General features: G+C 40.5%; 1 protein-coding gene across 3 annotated transcripts in view; it reads right to left on the reverse strand.

Annotated features, from left to right (window-relative positions):
* The window catches only part of GAREM1 (GRB2 associated regulator of MAPK1 subtype 1), a 101,857-nt gene that overhangs the window by 54,532 nt on the left and 24,195 nt on the right, over positions 1–23,130 (reverse strand). For all 3 annotated transcript variants that reach the window (XM_052787825.1, XM_052787824.1, XM_052787828.1), the window contains one exon: positions 22,891–23,031. In XM_052787825.1, the coding sequence (XP_052643785.1) occupies positions 22,891–23,031 (141 nt within the window). Of the gene's footprint in view, positions 1–22,890; positions 23,032–23,130 lie in introns of those variants that run through there.

The following is a 23,130-nucleotide window of genomic DNA, read 5'->3' on the forward strand; positions in this document are numbered from 1 at the left end:
GTAATTAAACAGACAACTTGTTTTTTGTTGAGCTATTTGCATTCTTTGATAAATTTTCCAACTTTTTCCAAGATGGGAGTCATTCACACACTGTCTATAATAGCTTTTCTAGTAGAATAAATGGATCAAATTTTATAAAATCACCTTTCCTATCAGTTCACTGGAGAACCCTAAATATACACTAGAGTTTGATTTTTCACATTACCTTCTTAAATCACTGTAGTTTAACTAGTAGGCTTAAACTGTGCTCTCTCTGCATGGAAACATAAATGTTAAGCATAAAAGAAAAGATGTCTTTATCACAAATTCTCCTAAATTTAAGACTATATACAATGCAAATCTAAAGATGCCTTAAGATTACACAAAAATAATCTTTCTTCATTCAGCTTTAGGAACAGAAAAAATGCCAAAGGGTAATCAGTTCTTCTTACACCCTTCAGCTATGCTGCCTTTCAGTTAAATTTAATTAATATACCCCAAAAGGTGTTTACTTTCACATCAGACTGTCTGTGGAGTAATCACTGAAACAGAGCAATAAGTAAAATAATTGTATACAAATAGGGTAAGCACTACTGGCTCTCTCAAAGTTGTCCTAAGGAAGCATTTTAGACAGGACTCTCAGATGACCTAGTAGATGGCAAAATTCACTGTACTGCCATTTATTAATTAAGGCTTATTTTAGAGAATTAAGCTCACATACAAGCGTCTCTTGTAACTCGGAAACTCCTTGCAACTAGGCCTTGGCATGTGATTCTGGTGCTCATTACCTTCCAAAGAGGCTTAATTGTTCTGCAGAAATATTTTTTTCCTTGACTTGTTACTGTTAAGGAAGCTTGGTATTACTACCCCGTTATTTTTCTTTTCTCAGTAACAAGAAATTGGCCTTCAGGAACAGCATTGTGCAACTCTGAATTGCTAACAGTCACTAAAAGAGGTGGCAGTAATTAGTAATCATAATTTCATACATACATATAGGGGGGTGTGCGTATATACACGTGTGTATATATTTTTATATATGCACATGCATATACACATATATACATATCAATTTTAAAAACGTGGACCTTATCTTTCAACCCCTGCAAAGAAACAAACAAAACCAAAATTCCCACTTCATAAACTCTTAAAGAATTCCCCCCGCCCCCACCAAATCTACCACGATACACTTAAAGCATCTGTAGATGTTGGAATAGCATACCCCTCCCTCCTTCAGCACATAACCCTGACCCACTTCACTGCAGAACGCTAGTGAAACAGGCTCCAAATATTTCATTCTGCAGCTGGTCTTTAAGCCCTAATAACCAAGGGAGGTTGAAGTCACTCTCTAATCTCCTAATGTGTAAGAATCAACAGAGCTCCCCTTTGAGCAGCCAGCCTACGCCGGAGCACAGAACAGATTGTGTCAAGTGACAGCTGCTTTCTGGCAGAACACGCAGGCTCCCTACCAAGAAAGGGAGGCAGGAAGCATCACTCAGTTGCAGAAGAGGTTGCCAGCTTAAAAAAAAAAAAAAAAAAAAATTCATACAGCCATTTGAATAAGATCCATGCAGCTCTAAAGAGTTGCCTAGATAACATACCCTAAATGTATATATTCCTAAATGTATATATATTCTATTGCCACCTCCTCTTCCCCTCTCCTCTGTTGCTTGCCTTTAATAAGATGAAAGTTTCCCACTGCAAGGACTATTTGCCTATGTATCTGAATGGTGCTTAAGATATTATGGCTGCTCTACAAATAGAAAAAGATTGTCAAGCTCTCTAACTAGTTACACCAAGTTTGAAATCAAATGTCACACAGATACTCACTTTTCTTTAATAAGAATTAGATGTAAGAAAATGAGCTGTAGTCTGCTGATTGATCACAGGTGTATCACTGTGTGCGTATACACACAAACACGTGGAAGCACGTTTCTTGCAATCATGTCAGCCATTTATAAACTAGGCACGTAATAAAAAATGGTTTCATAGCTCCATGTTCTTCCCAGCTTCAGCAAGTATTATTTTAATTTGGAAGTAGCCACCAAATATGGCTTAAGACCAGTTGCGGTGCAATTCAAGTAAGAGGTTTCTGAAGTTCCATAAGCATTTTTTCTGGGTGTCTATAACATTCTGCAGCACAAGGTCAGAATTTTTTTAAATGCTACATTTTTGAAGACAAGTTGCTGGAATTACACTTTTGTACTTCTGGGTGTATTAGGTTCCAAGATGAGGGAAAAGAAATCCAGCCCAAGCACCTTTCCCACCTTTGTTAAAGAAATAGAAACAAAAAACTCCCCAAGAACATCTTGGCAACAAGTCAGCAACTGATTTTTTTGAAGGACCGTTTAGATATTATGGCTGCAACACTTAAATTTGCATTCATATCCTTTAGCTGTATGATTTAAGCCCCTGTTAGCTAGATTTCAGTCCTGCTTAAAACCTTTGTCAGTACGTTAGACACAAAGCAGGCTGCAACTAACTGCTTTGTCAAATCCACATTTATGTGCAAGCAGTCAACATACAGACCAAATGAAAGGATTTTTACCAGTTAGCTTGAGCAGGATGAAGAAAGGACTGGAAAAGGGTATGGAATTAAGCATTTTTAGAGGAAATGGACTATCCAGGTTGGTTGTTCTTTTGAAAGAAGAAGGTCATATAAATCAGACACAAATCAGTTCTAATACTATATGGTCAGTGGAGAATGTTAAACTGCAGACTGGAATCTTTCAAGAACTCAAAAATGGCAAAATGGGTGTAACGTAAATACACCAGACATTAACAGTTCAATTTGTGGATGAAAGAAAAGCCCAACCCCTAAGAATAAACACACCTACAAACAGATCCGGTAATAGGAAGAGTTTTGCAATACAAGATAATACTAATAAAACAGGAAAGACGGTTACAAAATCCCCTCTTGTAAGCGTCCTGATTACATCATGAATTGAAGATTATAAATTATTGTCTTTACTACTTCCTCTAGTGCTTTACATTCTGTTTACCAAACAGAAATAGCATGCAAGGAGTTTGTAGCAGGTGTCCCACTTTGCTCTGTGGCAGCAGCGTCCCACTCAGCCACCGCCAGCCACATGCCAGTGGTGGGGACCTCTGTGGAGACGATGTTCCAGCCCACAGGACAAATCCAGAGCTGAGGCACAGCTGGGGCACATGAACTGAACTCAGGTTCATACTCCGGCACTATGTAACCAAAAGCTGCTGCTGCTACTTGTGAGATGTTAGTGGTTGGACAGACATTTTCCATTGCAACTACATGATGCTCTTCCAGTTTTGCATCTGTGTTCATGAATACACTGCAACTCAGTGCAAAGTTACAACTGTTGGCACAAATATTGCTCTCTAGCCAGATACCAAGTATTTTTAAAGCTGGTCTCTGTTCAGGATCAGGCTAGTTTAGTTACTGTCTTTAATTTAGGGTCTCTCTAGCACAAGCCCACAGGAATACTTCAGCCCAGAGTCAGGAATTCCTCCTCATCTTCCATTATCTCAGCGTGCACCATCTAGTATTCAAAAACACAGGCTCTCATCTTAGAGGAGCAGCTTATATAGACATGGGTTATGACTCTCTCTTGTACATGTCCAGCCTGGGGAACTTTGGTCTCATCCACCTTCCTGCTTCACCTGGGAAGTTCTCATTTTTCTCCTGGCTGGGCCTAATTGATGAGATGGATCCAGAGCAAGACCTTCAACAGCATGTTCATAGTTAGGAAAGCAATTTGTCTCACAAAGAACAACCAGGATGACCCTACTGTCTTGTCCTTGCAAGACTACAACAGTAAGTAGTCTCTCACTAGAAAGTTTTACAGAACTGAACAAACCATAGAAAACCTATGGCCAACATTTTGGACATGCATGTTTTGCTTTTTGAGCAAGATTTATTCTAACACAAAGCAACCTTTAAGACCATATACCAGTAACTTTTTAGAAAAGTAATAATGACTTTTGCCAAATAATATATAGGTCTTGCTAATTGCACAATGAAAGAGGGAAGTGTTTAGTTTAAAATGGTCTAAAATCTACTTTCACAGTTAACAGCTATTCAAAAAGATCATTAAAAATTTCTGCTAGTCAATTACAGCATAAAGATATTTTTTAAATTACTACTTTTCACAGTTCCCAAGATCAGAAAGCTTTTACTCAAAACCTAAACACTAAGGTATTGAACTTGCAGGATAGTGGTGCTTAGTAGCTCACAGAAGAACATGCATCTCTGCATGATTGCAAAACGAGAGAGAGAGAGAACAGTCTAAAAGTGACTTTGCTATATTTAGGAATAGCACAATCAATACAATACAGACATCAACTCCACAAATATAACTCGGGTCAGTCGCCAGTGCCTGAAGCCAATACATCTGCAGGGAAAAAAGAAGTAAATAAATAAATAGATAGATCAGTCTGATAGCATAAGGGGAAAAAATTTCAATAAAAGGATTTGCCAAGCATAGAAGAAATGCTTGCTTGCTTTCTTTTGGGGGAATTTACCAAATCTCTATACAAGTTTAGCAATCTCCTAGCTGTTCTTCACATGTTTACTTAAATTCTCTGTTAGTTAACATGAGATTGTTGAGCAGTCAAAAACATTAAGGTGATACCACACACAGGCTCAAAATGACAGCAAAAAAAAAAGTGGCAACCTAATAATCTCTACTGAAAAAATAACTAACTTTGCAGCTCAGAGGGAAATGTTGCATTATAATCTGGATGCAATCAAATCTCTGGTGGGTTTGTAAATCATTGCTAAGAATAATCTGTCTGGTTGTTTACACTATTTGAAAGAATACTGGTGTCGACACCCAACGTTTGATTTCCATGTTGGGCTGAACTCTTGCATCTGTAACTGTTTGCAGAAAAAGTTTTGTTGTCTCTCTTAGTTGCACATTCTGGAATAGTCAAACATTGTAGTTATTAGGTCTCCACAAATTGTAAGTGGTAATTCCCATGTAAAGAAGTTTGTAAAAGAAATTGAACAGATAAAACCAAAAACTCCACCAAAACATCTACCACCAGACTGAAAGATATCCATGGAAACAGTACTGTGTTATTTTACATTTACTGTGTTATTGACTTCTGCATTGTATATGTTCCACTCACGATGAAAAATTCTATAAATTTACATGGCCATGAAAACAAGTAGATTTGACTACTTATAGAAAGCAACAGTTTGGATGTGGTTTCCTTTTTTTTTTTTTTTTTTTTTTTACTAAAAAGTTATTATACAGAATTAATGTTTATGAGCTAGTTTTAATATGTGCAATTGTATCTGCTGGAAGGGAGGAGAGGAGAAACAACAGTCAAGCGCATCTGTTTCCAAATATTTGATTGGATGTGGTTCACACAGTCTGCAGCACAACTCTTACAAGAAGAGGTGCTCTTACTAAATAATACAAGTCCTTTGTATATGGTCTTGCACCTGCTCTTTTCAGTGGAAACCACATTTATACTGTTCTTCACTCCTATGATGTTTCTGAGCCATAGCAGCTAAGAGTAAGGAATGTAGATTTGGTGCTCCAAAACACAACACCTATAAATCCATTGCTGTGGGTGGTTGGGAGTGACTAATTCAGTGTGTTTGAAATTAATAATTGTACTTACATGCTCCGAGTTTGTAAGTACACATTTTTGTTGTTGCTGCCATTACAACCAAGCTACATTTAATATGGAATCACATTTTTGTTGTTGTTGCCACCATTACATCTGAACTACATTTAATATGGAATCAGCCAAACAAATATAAGCATCCTCATATCTGCATTAGCTCCATCCACCCTTGGGCATTAAACTGATTTTGCTATAGTTTATTTCTATACAGATCTAGATGGACATTCTTTTATAGCTGCTAGATTAAGCTTCAAAGTTTAAGGCAACATGCTTTTGAATTTTAGTTGTTTCTAAATAAGATTTGAAAATCTTGCTACCTGTAGCCTCCACCTTCTCTCATGGAACTGAGCCCTTAGATCCAGGGCATTGTGTCAAATAACTTGAAGTCACCCACATTGCTTCTTTGTATGTCTCACCTTTTGAGCCATGGTAGTACCAGCAGAATACCAGAGAATACAAGTACTTTCAAACACTCAGAAGTAGGCTCTTCTCAAGAGCCCTCATCAGTAATCTAGCTCTGCTCCCATTGAAATTAGTGGGAATTTTACTACTCTCGGAGAGAAAAAAATAAAATTAAAAAAAAAAAAAATCCATGGCTCAACTCAGGAAACGTTATGTACTTCTGCAAGATTACTTGTAACAGAGAGAGTATAGAGTTTTCCTCTGACCTGAGAGGCCAGTTAAGAAGAGCTTCATCTAATGCCTCCCTGATGCTGTTTGTTTTTTCATTTACTCCAAATGTTACCCAAAAGTTCTGACATCACCACCCATGTGCCATAACCACTCTCCTCCTATGGCAGAGAAAGGTTTTTTTCCTCCAGTGAGGAATTACCAAGATGAACAACTGATGAGCTTTTCAAATGAAGGCTATACTTAGTGAAGAATTACCTGATGAGGATTACTAAGCCCTGGAACTACAAACCCGATCATTCAAGACAAATTTCTGAGTTATAGCATTTGTTGATTTTAAGCATAATTGACTTGTGAAACTCATCCAGCCCAAGAAGCCATGGTATGACACGCTCTAGCATGCAATAACATGGAGTTGTGGCTGCATACCACAAACAGACCCCAAACGTAAGAAAACACCACACAAAGTTTTTAAATCCATTTCAGAGGAACTGTTTGAGGGCATAGGTAAGAGGGTGTTTGTATTCATTTTAATGGTTCCTCACATAAAAGGACAAAGTTTTAAAACTGTTTTGTTTGTTTATTTGTTTAGTACAGATAATTCCTGGAGGGGAGACTAATATTTATAGCAATGCTAGTCAAAGTATTCTGTCCCCGTTCCCAAGATCATCCCTCCAACTAAGGAAAGCAAGAAACAAAAAGCCTCATCTGCCAAAACCAGCCCAAGTAATTTCCATTGTTGATTTCTTTTGAAGTCAATGAGGGCAAATGCTAACCAACCAGGTCCCACATTTTAGTTTTCCAAATAGCTATCCACGCAAGGTTTTGAGCTTTACATAGGAGTAAGTCAGCCTTTAAAAAGAGTTTGTTTTAAACCAACTCAACTCAACTATGAACATGATTGAGTATTACTCAAGTGCCGCCTTTCAGACTGCAACAGTTGAAACTTTTGATTCACATTTGGAAGAGCAAGACTTACTGTTGCTCAAGGTGAGGCCCCAGGCAGTAATGCTTATTTTCTCCCCCACTTTATTTTATAAATGCATCTAAAGATCGCTGTGACTGGACCAGTAACTATGAACGATGAAAAACAATCAATACCCATCATCACCACACACAACAGCAAACATTAGAAATACACACATAAAGCACCCATATGGTTCCTATGATATAGGCCTTCAAAGTGAGGGTCTCTATTTATATGCAGTACAGCTCCTATCCATCATAGCAGCTTATGAGCACAACAGGCACTTAAAGCTGAAAATGTTCTTACCCCCAAAAAGTAGCCTTGTACTAAACAAGGCAGCAGATATTTCGTACTGTTGATTTAGGCAGAGCAGTTCTCTCAGGAAGCATTCATACAGTGGTTTTGTTGTCAAAACTTGAAGAGAATTTGATTTTCATAGGCCTTAAATACTTACTAGGTTTCTAATTCTAGGACTCAACCCCCTTCCCTGCTCCCTTTAAAGCTTTTTCAAAATGGAAAGGACCGGCTGCAACCTTCTTTTGCAGAAACTTTCTAATGGAAACACCAGCTTCCTTGCACACCCACTCAGATGTATACAAGCTGTGGCAATTTGTCATACAGGAATTTCACAGCATCCCAGACTTCTTTCCCCACCCCCCTCAAGCACACTAGTTAACTTTACTCTTTGTTCTTAAAATTTGTGAGACTAATGTATCTTGATATTTCATGTAGGTCCAAGTGTCTAAAGCACGTAGTTTTGTCGAAAACTGCATATGAAAGAATTCTTTTGGCTATTTTTTGATTAATCAGAGATACATAAAATTCAAAAGCCTGCTTTTGGGTTGCATTAAATTTACTCTACCCTTTTTCAGATTAATTTAAGACAACAGAAATAAACTAGATACCTTACTAGTTTATTCCTGGATAGGAAAGGATCAGACACTGTGAAAACTTTCTACCACTTACTGTATAGTTGGCAGGACCTACCAGCTCCTGATCAATCCTATTTAATTCACCATGCTATAAAAGTGTACACTCCCTTTATGCCTTAAAATGGAAAAACTATATTTTTAAAAAAAATAATATTAAAAAAATCCCCCTACATGCATCCCCACAGCAAAGAACACAGTTTAGCTGAGCCACATCGGTAAAATTAGGTAGACAATTTTGCTGCATTGCTTTTTTAGTTACTTGCCCATCACAGCATAACTTCGTTAAAATATATTTACATTTCCCCCCCGCAAAAGTTCAACCCACTGACACTGAATGGTTTTTACTGCTCACACACAAAGGAAAGGTATCTGGAAGTAGTCTGCTTTCTGGCATACAAATACCTTGGAAATGAAATCAAAGTGGGATCTGGCATTTGTGCATATATATAGAGTGGCTATTACTCACACCTTGCTATGATAATATGACTTGGCAAATAGAGTCAAATGCCTTCCCCCTCCTCCCCTCCATATTGTACTGCTATAATTGGTCACCAGCAATTTGACATAGAAAAAGTTTGTATGTATGCGCTCAGCTGGCGTGTGTCCAGACAAGGCCCGGAGAGGGAGAACTTTGCAAGTCGCTGCTAGATGCACCCAGTTGGAAGAAAGCCTGCAAGACTGCAGATTAACATTCTACAGAAAAAAAACCAAACAAACCAACAACCCACCCAGACTCTGTTGGCCAGCTGAAAAGCTAGTCCCCAGATTTCGAACCAGTTTGTCAGACACTAGACCTGGCAGTGTCTGAGGCTAGCGGCACTGCTCTGTTTCCAGGCTGCTTAGATAACAACTGCGCAGCTAACAGGATGGACTGGGAGAAGTTATTTTAAGTTGCAATTACTAGTTCGTATCTTATCAAAAGAGCTGGATGCACACAACCATTGTTGCTAATAGCTTCCCTTCCTCTTCTGAAAGAGCAACAAGAATTTTATTCACGGCAACTGAAGATAGAGTAAATAGTACCAGGTGAAGGGTTAGGCGCACTCTGCCACTGCAACCACCCCAGTGAACTCCAGTACCTCCCACTTTTCTTGCAGGCGGTCGTGCTGAAACAGGTTTGAACCACACCTCTCGTTTTCTTGTAGAAATACTTAACCAGCCTCTTTCTTACAGTGACAAAGAATCCAACTAAACCACCATGTGGTGGCAGTGCTCAAAGCTCAAGTCTGCGCAAGCAGCCCTCTCTCTTTAGCTGAAGGCTGGGTAGTCCCAACTGCACACAGAGGGTGGTAAAGTACTTTGCACTTTCAAAGCAATCACTGAGCAGCCAGGAGAAGTGTTAGAAATCACAGCAAGATGGAAAAGTGGCACCACTGCACATCACATGAGGCAGAGCTTCAGAGGGAGTCAGTAGCAGGATGATGGAGAGCAAGGTATTCTCCATTTGCTATACACAAACTAACTCCAATATGAGAACAAACATCGACATCAGATCCAATATTAAAAATCACTGCCATAGCACCGAATATTCTTCAGCAGGCAAAGTTAAGTGTTGAAGGACAGCCTGACCTTGCTACAAGTTCATCTGAAGTCATAAGGCTGAATGAGGAAGTTGGGCATAAATAACTATGTTTTTACTTGCATGACTCCTTACACAGCTACACCTCTGCAATGGATTTCTCTTAGATCCGTCACACAGCTGTTACTAATAGCGGAGACTGGTCATCATAAATTTTATGCTCCCATACTGGTGGCACCTACAGTTAAGGAACAATGGACCCATCAATCCTCCAGACCCACTACTGGCTACCAAATACAGTATTTTCCATTGGGTATTTAATAAAGTTAATTTTAATAGGATTTTATAGACCAGCTGCAATCACTTACTGCCGCCTTTTAGACTACTGTGGCTTTCAGAAGTCAGGTATTATGTTACTTATTTTATTTATCATTAGAAACCCCCACATGCTGTAAAAAGGTACATATGGTAGCCAACCACCATTGAGAGATAAAGAACTGAGTGCTTTCCAGCTTTCTAAACTAGGTTCTGGAACATCTTCTTATAGTTTTGGTAACAAATTGTTGAAGAAGCTAACATGGGGCTTTGTCTTTCTCTAATACTTACATTACGATCTGTTCCTCCCCTCCTCGAAAACCCACCAAAAGGTTGCAGGATTTTTTTTCTTCTTCTGGCAGTAAGATGCTGCTCTAAGACTGTGCCACACACAAACTGGATGAGCAGCCAACTGCCGAGTGGGAGGCTCATTAAAAAGGGCCATTTGCTTGCCATATGTCTCTTTCTTCTAGGCAGACTAATTCTAGTCATTAGAGTTTTAACCAGAAATGCAGATTAGCAAAGCAACTTTTTGTTAAAAATGGTACCAGAAATTTTCCCAAGCAGAGTATTGAGAACCACTCAGAGCTCAGAGTGAGTTACCGGTCCGAAACAAGAGCCCTGATCCCAAAGTGGGATTGGCAGAGCGCCTCATCCTTGCAAGGCCGGCATTTCCCGAACTCCCATGGGGGACCCCCAGTCCCACCACCTCTTCCTGCTCCTGCCCTCCACCGCCACCCAGGCTGCTGCTGCTATTGTCTCCTGCTTCCCCCCTCCACTACCATCTCCCCCTCATTCCTCTCCCTCCCTACTACTGCCGCAATATTTCCCCTGCTCATTCCCACGCTCAGTGGGATGACTACAGGAGTATAAGCTGACAAGATCAGCGAAGCTTGTCTGCCACTGAGAAGTCTGTGCACTGTGCTCCCAGCTTGGCAAGGCAGCACAAGCACATCTGCTCCCAACCATCTACCTAGAACAGCTCTTGCAGACCTTCAGGTCCATGCTGTCTATCTTTAGCAGCGTGGGTACTACCACATCAGTAGACAAACACAGGTAACCCACAGGCATCCATAGGCTTCCTGCAGTGGGGTAATGGTCAGTCAGCAGGAATCAAATTGACAAAAAGGAGAACAACCAACCAACCAAAAAACCCCAACCTCTTAGGATTTCAAGTGCATCCCTCAGCCACCTTTTCAGAATCAGATAAAGCAGTTTTTCAGATAGGAATGTATGCATATGAGATATTATTATAAATGTCAGTCTCTCTTCTATTTACAGAATGGTTTAAGACACTATCAGTCTGAAGACAAACTCAGGTTCTCCATTGATTTCAGTTAGAAAGTTTGTCTAAATTCACGTTATATTTTTATAGCAACTGTCCTCCTGGAAGATCTGAAAGCACTTCACAGGAAAAAACTGATACCATGAACAGTTACAGGTAATGACCATTTCCCCCATCCATCATCCCAACAACACCTAGAGAAGGCTAAAGCTGATCACACTGCAACTCTAACTCCTACTCAGAGTATTTCTCATCCCATGCCCCAGGATATGCTGTAGCCCTTCCCCTGTACCGACTCCAAGGGATGCATCCTTCCCAGCAGCTGGTTCTGGGTTTCCAAGTCACACTTGTAAGAATCTCTCAACTCAGATGCATGAATCTTAAACACAGCACTACTTAATTTTTCTTTTTTTTTTTTTGGTGATGGCATTTGTGTAGCAAATGTCTTAATTCCCCTGATACACTTTGAACCCTAGTAATTCAATTAGCAGGGACACAGTAGCTAAAGAACCAGATTATGCAAGCCACCCTGTCCATCCATCTCACCAAGGTTTCACTTTTCCCATCAAGCTTCACAATAGTCCCACTTGGCCTACACAGCCTTTATTTTTTGAGCTTGGAAATGCAGAGGCCCATGGAGCATTTTATCAGAGACAGGTTTCCCCAATCAGTACTTCCTACTGAACACTCTTTCTCCTCCACCGATACACATTCTCTCACTTGCCTATGTTCAAAAGGTTATTAATGGTAAAAAAAACCGAACCTCCCCCCCCTTTCTTCTGGCAGAAGACCACAAATGCATATCCCATCATTTTGATGAAGACCTTCAGATGTGATTGTGCATCCTAATCACATATGGCCCTCTTCCTTTTTCATGCATGCATGCAGCCATCATGACAAAACCAGGACCTTTCACATGATGAGCTGCTCCCCATACACACTAAAAGAGGCATCAGGTGAGCACCATGAAACAAGGCAACAAGGAACAGACACAGCCGGCTTGAATTATTTCAGCCACCCAAATGCAGCCAGCCAGCCTTAGCTGGCTATTCCCAGTCTACTGCAATACAGAATTCATGTGAGATGAACCGGAAAAGGTTGAACTGGTGACAAATATTTAAAGAGTGTGCTGTGAAGGTGACTCCCCTGAAAAACATAACCTTCTTAGCATTTAGATTTAAAAGGTCCTTCTTATTCTACATAGGCTATCAACCATCCAAGATGACAGTAGCATCTGTCAATGTTGTAGATTTTGTAACAGGTGGCTCACCAGCCAGGCATTCCTAGTTTGAGGACACTCATGAAAGCCCCCATACAGTATAGACATATACACTGTATTTCCTTCTTTGCCCCTGCTCTGCCCGCCTTTGGGATCAAACTGCGCACTCTGATTCAAAAGAAGAGTTGAGTCTCACCTGCAGTAAAGGGAACAAGTGGAAGAAAGAGAGCTTCACATCTGTACATAAAGCTGTGAGTACAGGCTTCAGTTTCCCCTCTAATGCTTAGGTCCTTCAGAATGAGAAGTTAAATACCCATGTTTCTCCTATCCAGTTAGTAATGGTCACCTTTGCTATTAGTGTTAATAGCTTCTCCCCCCCCCCCCAACAAGTTAATCTCTGCCAACTGAGAACAGAAAATCTCTGCACAACAGCTCATGACAGAGAAAAAAGCCAGTTTTTCTACTCCTCAAAGTTTCAAAGCTCAGAGAATTGCCTTTCCCTGACACAGCAGAATTACTGTCTTAGATCACAGGCTAAATTAAACACACAAATTACATTCTCCATATAAACAGTTATACATGGCTTAAATAGCATGGGTTTATTTTCCTATTGGCACCAATTGGTACAGTAGTTCAGTCAAAGCTTAAGACATCTGTGATGTCAGTTGCTTTAATAGGCAGCACTGACGTGACCAGCTCTCGTTCCCAGACGTGAAGTGTGCTGGTTTCCATGGGGAGGATGCTGACTGAAGAATTCCTACCGTACTTCCTATCAGTTGTTTTGAACAGCAAACACTGGCTCGGGGGGGGGGGGGGGGGGGGGGCAGAATCTGTCTGGGCATCCAAAAATTCACAAGATGACATCATCCTGTGCGACAGATTCCTCTGCAGCTCCCTCCTCAAACACACATGACCTATCAAAAACCCTGCTCTACATTCCTGCCAGCTGGGTTCTGTATTTACAGAAGGGAAAGACATTCATAATTTTTGCCTTGCTTGTTTGCCATGTTAGTTCAGTTGTAACAGCTCCGCCGCCAGCCCCAAGAAGCAAAAGGGACAGTCAGTCTAAAAGAGATTTCTTAGACTAATCATAGGAAGCTCATGGCAATTTCAGTAAACCATACCCAAATCCCTTAAGCATTGACGATTGTACTTCTCTGCAAAAGTCTATATCTGTAGCATGCACTACATTCCAGGTAAGAGTAAGAGTCATGGGATAGTTGCATTGGTGACTGCATCATGCTTTGTAAAGATTTCATAGCAGTGACATCTGCTTGCTTTCTTTTGCACCTGCTACTCTGTTCATATGAAAACACAAACCCCAATTTCATGCACCAGAGTTAAGTAAGAGATTAACAAAAGGCATCATTATCTATATGAACTATCAACTCAAAACATACCACTCTTCAGCTCAAACAGATTTTGTAAAAATTCTTCCTCAAGGTTTGCACAGAAGGAAAAGCATATATTTTTTTACTGATTAAACAGTGACCATGGCCTTTACAACTGCCTTGTTATTCTCTTCTCCCATCAAGGGTCAACTTCAAGGCCTGATAGGTGGCATTAAATCGGTAAAATTCTACTTTAGGAAAATAGGTGTGAAGTTCCAGGCTTGCAAGTACAAACTACAGGCTAACAGACCCTCTTTGAGCTTCTAACTACCCTTAAAGCTTTTTAACTGTATGGCTCTTCTACGTGCCTGAACATCTACTTCAGAGTAGGAAAGGGTGAAGCAGCTTCACACTTAATTCATGCCTTGTTCAGTGCCTAGAAACAGGCAGCTTATGCCTACCCCAACCTCAATGGCAGGAGGCTTATCAACCAGGCAGGCTGTAGTGTTCATGCATCTCCTTCCTTTTAAATCCTTAAGTTGTACCTCACGAAAGAGGAGAACAGCTTCCTCTTGGGAATTCAGGAGCCACATTCCCAATTTCCTTGTAGCTAGCTAGTACTTAAGGCAGCCTCAAGTGGTCGGAAACATGGGATCAGCCTGGAACCTCAAGTGCAGCCCTAAATACACCTCAAATTCCCAGTGGGGATCAGCCTTTTCCTCTCAGCTTCCTAGTGGTTAAGTTAGGCAGCTTTTAAGACCCTTCTCCCAAGCACTTAAGTCTTTCTAGCATCATGCAAATGAGCCCAGCGCTCCACTGTACCAGCCAAGAGCTAAGGCAAAGTAATTCAAGCAATGCCAAGCAAATCCTATGTGATTTAGCCCATCTCCCAGTCTTCTGGGAACCAGTTTCCTGGCTGCTATTCCACTGTTCCCTCAATTGCAATCTTTCAAAAAGTCATCCCCCCCAGTTAATTTCTTTTGTACAAGCCTCTAAAGTTCTTTCCTAATTGATGCAACTCCGATCAGCTTCTTTGCTGCCTGCAGAGGTCTGAAACAAGCAAACAAAAAAACCCCCCACCTTACGGTGACAGCTTATAAGGTCACAGCTGAACTTCAGCAAGTTGCAAGTTTGCAGACTTAGAGTAACAGCCAAGAACTGTGGAAGTCTGAGGGGAACGTGATACTTCGAATCATCAGTTGGAAAAGCTGCAAGTTTTCCCTCTCTCCTCCTACTCCCTTTCCCTTCTCACAAATAAAACACAAAGTTCACTGCTGAGGCAAATCTTAGGTTTTTTAAACAAGGGTAAGATGATACTCGTGCTGAAGTCTTCTCTCCTCTACTTTGACAGCTGTATCTAAAAGCATATGCCTCTTTCCACCTAGTACCTCACTGAGATAGTATTGAAAAATATCACTATCATCACAAGCTTTTGTTTCCTTTAAGGCACCAAGCAAATCCCATGAAACCAAACAAATTTTATAGTACAAACTGGTGTCTACAAACCACAAACTCTTATTCCAGGTTGGAAAGCAAGAGAGAAAATACAGGTATTTTCTTTCCATGAACTTCTGGGACATAATCAGACTCTTCCTCCATTATTTGGAATAATACTACCCTGTGAACAAACCCTACTGTTCTCATTACATCAAAGAGCAGCAGCCTTTGAGAGCTGCAGACTCTACAGCAGTTTCAGACATTTCAGACAGTCCAGGCAGCAAAACTGGAAGGTGGATGGGAACTAAACCAGAGCTGAATGGGGTTTCATCAGCAGGCTGAATACAAGCTTCGATATATCCAGCCACTAACTTGAATGTCAAGCAAATTCTACAAATTCTGTAGGTGACTGCAGAAATCTCATAAACAGAAGGTTGTATATACAGAAAGAGAGAAGCAGTCTCACAGTCTGCCACTTTTCATTTATGAGGATGATAGCTTTAAGGAAACTAGACACTGCAAAAAAGTCTGGCTGACTCCAGAGAGATGAAGTTGAGAGCGAAAGATTCTTAGCAGTGCAACCTGATGAAGAATTGCACACCACTGTTTCACTAGAAGCTAAATTTGAACCACCTCCCCACATCAAAAAGGTATTTTTGATCCATAGCTTGCATTCTGGGAAGCTGCTGGTGTACAATACTAGAAAGCAAGTACCATATACACCCCAAACAAACGGCTTGGGCACAGGACAAACTGCTCAATCAAAAATCAAGTAAGGAAGCAAGCAAGCAAGCGAGGAGAAAAAAAAAAAAAAAAGACGACATATGTATACATTCCTTAATAGTTATAAAACAAAATGCAAAGTAGAAGAGATTCTGCAAAACAGGTGGTCAGAGAAAAGGGGAATATTTCATTAGTTAAAGCTGCTACTCCACCAGACTAGCTAATGGGGGGAGATGAAGGAACAGGAAGAACATGTGCACCCCCAGGTGCAAAAGTAGTAAGCGATTTTTGCCAGCAACTTCAGTACCTGCATTTTGATCCTGTGATTTGATATTGCACTGTAGATTAATGGAGAGGCATTTGCCAAAATTTAAACAGGCAAAGAAAAGTGGAATAACAAAGAGATAGGACCATGGGGAAGTCTGACAGCAACTAAACTTGTTGAAGATAACTCTCTGGACAAGAAAAAAAAAAATTAAGAATACAGATATTTGTTCATGTATGGAAGAACAGTTCATCCATTATTTCAAGATGACAGGTTTGAAAAATCCAGAAATAAAAAGACAGTTTCCAGACTACAAAGCCGTGATTGCCTAGAATAGAAAAACTCAGCCTTGGTGGGAAAAAGGAGGTAGCAATTAAATGAAAAACAAGTAGATAAATATATTTTAAGGCATAATAATTTCCCTAACAGAAAAGCATGGAATGATGCTATATGGGCAATTACAAGTGTTTCAGACATGACTGAGCTCAGACTTACAGCTGAAGAGGCTGCACCACTCACGAAAATGAGTGCCCTCTCACTCTGCAATACCCAGGCACTACTCTACAATCAGACTTTTAAATGAATACTGAATAGACTTTCTTCTATTTGTCTATGGGAGAAAAGGGTTGCAGTTCTCAGGAAACTTCACACAATCAAGTATTCAGAGCTACAGAAGTCATAGTTCTCTTTTAAAAGCATGAAGACTATATGCTGGTGGCAACGTTTTATTAGCAGTACCTGTGAAGAAAAGCTTTCAAACGTCCGACTGCTTTTCAGATTATACAAGCTTTTTCAAGAAAAAAACCCAAACAAAATTTGGGTACCAGGGGGTTAAACATGTAGGTTGGGTTTTTTTCTTGGTTTTCTTCTGAGAACATACATTCATTAATCGTTTACCAGCCCACAGACACATGGCAGCCTGCCTCTCTCAGAAGCACTGCATTCGGGCCCTGTTCTCCAGAATTTATATTCAGTTGTACAGCAGAAAAGCCCCAGGAGAACTATGTGATAGTTGGGTGCCAGGTTAAGTTCAAAGCAAAACACAAATTAAAATGCAAAATAAACTTCATATCAGGGAGTGGTGTACCTGCTGGCTGGGAAGGACTCACCTAAGTTCCCTACTCCAGAGCAGTGTCCCTCCCTGTCTTAGATCTCACCCACCTCTTTGAACTTAAAAATACTCCGTCAGAGCTGTACTGCTCCATTTATGCAGAAGAACAGGCGTAGCTCTCCCTGACACTACCCGCTGTTCGCAGGGAGGCAAAGCCCTGGGACAAAGGGCTCTTTGTCTACCACCACCTTCCCTGACCAGCAGACAGCATTAAATTGCACTTGAGGCAGTGAAGAATCTAAATTGAATGTAAGACAAGGAAGCACCCTCTCTGTCCCCAAAGTAACCCAAGTTGGCAGCAGATACCATAAAGCTGTCAAGCAAAGAATGTCTGCCAGTCTGATGTTTGCTCTTCTCTCCAGGGCCATGAAGAGAGCCATAAAGCACACTTACAGAAGACCCAACATACTGTAAACATCTAAGAGCGCTCAGTATCACTAGAGTAAAGATCCAAGCTCTTCCACGTGTTGGATGCATCAGGTTCAGGGTGGGAACTGAGCAACAGCACCTGCTGTCACCATCTCAAGACAACTAGGAGATGCCTAACTCACACCATACTTCAGCGCTCTCCTCCCTCAGTGTCCAAGGTCTGACTATTCCAGATGGGCAGCAGTAGGCCTGCTGGGACTGCAAAATTGTGTCTTAGAGGCAGGCATGCCTTTGGACACGAGAGAGAAACTTCTGCAGCTGCACGTTGCAAAATCTCAGGAAGCTCTCCTGCTCCACCGCCGCAAAGGCAAGTTCACTCTTGAGAAGACCTGCAGAGAGCGTCTTCCTCCGTGTTATCAGGACGCAGTGAGGAACAGGCCCATCAGGCACTGCTCCATGATTAACAAATCAAACCAGTAGGAACAGGTTTTACTAGCACGTTTGTTGTACACCAGTTCTAACACCAGAGAAGGGACTTCTGACTCATTCCCACCCGGCACCCCACCTGGGGAAGGTTCACATGACAAGGTTTTATATTTCCTCATTTAAAAGACTTTAAGAAAGCTATCAGCACACTTAGGTAAGCAATTGGACAGGGCACCAGCAATTACTCTGTATTAGCAGCTGCACACCTTCACTATGTGGTGGGGAGGTGTGAGTTCACAGGAAGAGTATTTCCAACACCCCGGATGTGTTACAGTGTGGCACACCCTGAAATAGGCTGTTACTTTCTAATGTCTTCATAAAAGTATTTTCTTGTATTTTCTTTATTAGTTGCTTCCCATGAGCACATAGACAGCAGCAGTGACACAAGAGGTGTTCCCTCCAAACCCTGGGCAAAGCGGAGTAGAAGCTAAAAAAAAAAAAAAAAAAAAAAAGAAAAAAAAAAGGTAGGGGTTTGGATTTTTTTTTTTTTAAACATCATCTCAAAGGAACAGCTTTGCTCTCAGAATGGAAAAAGCTCTCAATCGGACAGGAGAACAAACCAACCATCAGTTGCAACAACAGAGATAAGGCCCTAAAAAACAACAGTAAAGGTCCTGTTATGATTTGCTTAAATGTGGGAGTGAGTATTTGGGGCAAAATAACCTAGATGCTGCCAACCCACCCCAAAGTACTACTTCTTTCATTGCATACACTCACACCAATACTAGCATGGCCTTTGAAAGAAAAGACTATGCTGTGTAGGTGGGGGTATGCACACACATGTGGGTTACTCCACAGCCCTCTGCAGCTTTTCCTGTACAGCAAGTTTTAAAAGGAACCACATCCAACTCCATCAACTTTCAAATCAGTAATCTGCACACATAAGGAATAGTGGCCATGTAGCACAGGCATTTACAACAGACTGAACGTGGGCTGTTTAGAGTCAGAGCTGAAGACCTCTGCAGCTTGAGCTGATGAATCCTCAAAAATGTTTTTGATAGTTTTGAGCTATATAGCCCTGGAAGGTAACACAACAAGAGTCAGCCAACACCCAGAGGCCACAGCATTCAAACCCCCAGACAGTGTCTTCAGTGCCTTTCAGTTATCACAGAATACGTTTGAGATGAGGCCATCAGTACCCCTCAGACACATCTTCCCGCAGAGGTACCTCTGCAGAGGAATGAGAGCTGTTCATTCCTCTTGACGAGCAGCAGGACAGTGAAATCTAATTCTGCAAGATACCAACACGCCCTGTATCTTCCAAATTCAGATCATAAACCACTATTTTCCAGAGGCTACTAAGGGAGACATTTATCAAGGTAAAGATTACAGTGCTGCCTAAGCCAAAACTAGCAGTAACATTTGACATCAGCTGGAGGGTATGGATGATACACACTCACTTTTAGAGTAGAAATTTAGTATTAAGGATATCATAGTACCAGGAACAATATAAAACTAGTGCAGACAGAAAGCTGGTAAGACCTTCCTGGAAGTATCAAGTGTGAATTGTGTACCTGAGGAAAGCAAAGGACACGAAACCAATATCCATCTGTTGTGATGGTTTAACTTGAACTCTTGTGAAGTTCACTCTCTCATGCCAAGACAGGGTACTATCAGGACAGTAATTTTGATCTGCTCTCCAGTCTACATGCACATGAAGACGTCTTCTGTTTTAGGAGCCAGAAACACATTAGCCATTTGGTTTTAATTACATGAAAATTGAACTCAATGCTACATTAACTTTAAAGAGAAGCAAACTGGAAAGAGTATCCAAGAGAGAATGGTTAGACTAACAGCCATCATATATGACTGTTCTTTGACAGCAACAGCAAAAATTAACCATGTCAGCCATCCCCAACTGAAACAACCAGGGTAGCAGTTTCCCAGTAGGGAAAGGACCATTGGCAGGACTGCAGAACTCAGGTTCTGTTAATGAGATTTCACTTAAATGTGAAATACAGCATTTTCCTTCTTTAATAAGGCTTTATTGTATTTAGGTTTAATAAGTGTAACAAAACCTGATTTAGCAAGTAGCAAAATCAGATTTACTTTATACTCATATTTATATACGCGAGTGATGACTTTGTAGTACTTAAACCCATAATCTCAGGAGAATAACATCAGTTTCAACTTCCCTTCCTGCTCAAGTGTTGCAACCAAAATCATGCTGCAATTTGCTACACTAAAATTCTGCTAGGTGTTAAAAAAAAAAAATTATGCCATTAAAGCTGAAACAAACCTAGAAAGTCATTTTCATGAACTCTTACGTTCCATCTCTAAGGGTCATTCTGGTAGGCAGTACATCTTACTTGATGGAAGTTTAAAGTTAAAGCATGCAAAAAGTCAGTCCTATAATCCAAAATTTATACAGCAATAGAGTTTACAAACATTTGCCTATGAGGACATAAAACCCATCCTCTAAAACCAAAAACTAATGCCTGAGCCCCATATAAGCATTCTTCCAACTGTTCTAGTTATGCTTTCTGCAAAGATGGAAAGTTCTCGCATGCAAGTGGAGGGCTATGCCAGCCAGCTCACACAGCAATCGCCACCAGACAGCACTACCTTTCAGTAGCAGAACGTCCTCCCCAGAAAGGTGATGATTCTGGAGCACTCCCACCACCCAGCCTTCCCAGAGCTCACTGAAGAGCAGACACCCCAGCTAGCTCCAGAGCTAGCAGCATAACTGTGTCAGGTCAGTACCCAGCCCAGCAAGTCTTCTGAGGCAGCTACATTAAACTTTGCCTCTTTAGCACAGGATTCTGGATCCCAAAAGCAGTAAACGCGAGGCACTGCACAATGCAGCACTGAAAGCGCACTCAGTGTTAGCTTGTAGATCTCTGTATGGTACTCCACAGCAGCATAAATTAATCTTTAGGGTATGAAAGACTTCTCTAAATGCATTTAGATGTTAGCACCCAAGCACCAATTGCAGTGCTTTGCTAACTAAACCTTCACATGCTTAGACTTGTCTCTCCTTTCTTGTAGGCAAGCCCATGAGACATGCTCTGGTACTGCAAGTTAGCACTGACCATTCTCATGAAGTTCCTTTGGCAGCATTGAAGCCCGTCACATATTCAGTAAGTGCCCTCACTACATGGCAGTTTCTGAGCTTTCATATATTTTCATCTCATTAACGAGGAATTTATGGCAGGGAACTTTCTGGAGATTGTTTGACAGCAAAATGCGTTCTGCTAACTAAACGCACGCTCTTTTCCTGCATTAACACAAGCCAGGAAGAAAAGCACATTGATACTATAGCAGTATGTTAGGGGACAGACTTTAATTTTGCTGGTATCTATGTAAATTTAGGCTATGAATGAATGGAATTATGAAGAGTCATGAAAATCTGCTTAGCAGATCTTTGTTAATTTTTTAAAAATTAAGAATCAAGCTTTAGTAAACCCCTTAAGATCCAATCTTCTTTCATGCCAATAACCATTTTATTTTCTCTTCCCCTTCCTCCAGGAATCACAGTGAGGATTTTAAAATGCGGCATTCAGTTTGAAGGAAGTGAAGTGTTTATCTGGCCACAGCACTGAAGCTTATGCAGCCAGGAGGTGTTTAAAAAAAAAAAAAAAAAAAAAAAAATCGATGTTACTAAGCATAAGCACTAGAAACTTTATACTAAGAAAGTTAAATTCAGAGAGTTTTAAAGCCACATGTATTATGACACTATATGCCATCAGACCAAAGTTTTTAAATGCGTCTTAAAAAAATTAACCTTCCAGAGGTGAACTCCAAGGAGAATCAGTACATAAGAAGGCAACTGGTATAAGTTTCATCACTAAAATAGGGTGCACCACTGCAGTTGCAGCACTGGTGTGACTGAAATAAAACATTTCAGTCAGCTCTTTTACAACTCAGCACACCCTCATTGCACCAACATTTTAAAGGACACCGTAAGAGAGCTGAGCAGATTACTCAACTGACAACTGGCTATACAGAACACCAAGTAAGACACTAAGCCCAAGTCTTTGCTTCGTAGCCATGGCTCTTTCAGTTCACACTTTCCAGGTCTTTAAATTTTTGTATCCACTGCAGCAAGACAAGCACTTCCCACTCACATAGTATTGTTCTATTCAGCTTGTGAATAAGGACATTAAGCAGTAGGAAACACTATTAAAAATAATTTCCTAGAAAAGTAAAAATAATTTGAAATCGTAAAATAAATATGGATTAGTTGCATCATATCTACTCGGAACAACAGTATTACTGCATCATCCAAAAAGGCAGACAGTGACAAGGAACTACTGAGGAGCATTACTATAAAACTGAAGTATTATTGTGAAGGGTCCCTGGCTTTTAACATGGAAATATTAAAAAAAAAATCCCCTCCAATTTGAATATGCAATGAAGTGTAAAACCCATTCCATCTTTGACCGAACATTTCAAGGCATTTTCAAACTTTCACACTTTTGTCACCACATTCACAGATGAGAAGTGCTGGCAATACATTATATTCAAATTGAAACCAATTCTTCTACATAGCTAATGTTCTGTCCATGCGCTGCCCAATGAAATACATCTATATAGTAGCCCTGGGAGTAAGTCAGTATCTCTTGCGCTCTGTAACATTATCAAAAAGTTAAGTGACAAGACACTGGCATCAGAGACTTAGCTTCACTCTGTCAAATAAAGTGATCAGTGTTAAGTGGTAGGCAATTCATTCTCTTTGAATTTTTATTTCAGGTCAACAATAGCTTTACCTGCATAATGTACAGGGATTTCTATCTTTGGCCCTATGACGTAGTGACCCTCCTCCAGACTGTGAGCTGTAATTGTTGTCCACTGCCGACATGAATGAATCAGAAGATAATCACTCTCTCGAAGGCCTTCTACAGTTTCTCCTGCAAAACAGATGTAGGTTTTTTTTTTTAAAAAAATAAAAAATAAAATAAAATCACACTTACTCCATGAAGAATTAGGAAAACTTCACAACAAGCATT

Source organism: Harpia harpyja, chromosome 5, assembly GCF_026419915.1.
Source record: "Harpia harpyja isolate bHarHar1 chromosome 5, bHarHar1 primary haplotype, whole genome shotgun sequence".
Taxonomy (NCBI): Eukaryota; Metazoa; Chordata; class Aves; order Accipitriformes; family Accipitridae; genus Harpia; species Harpia harpyja.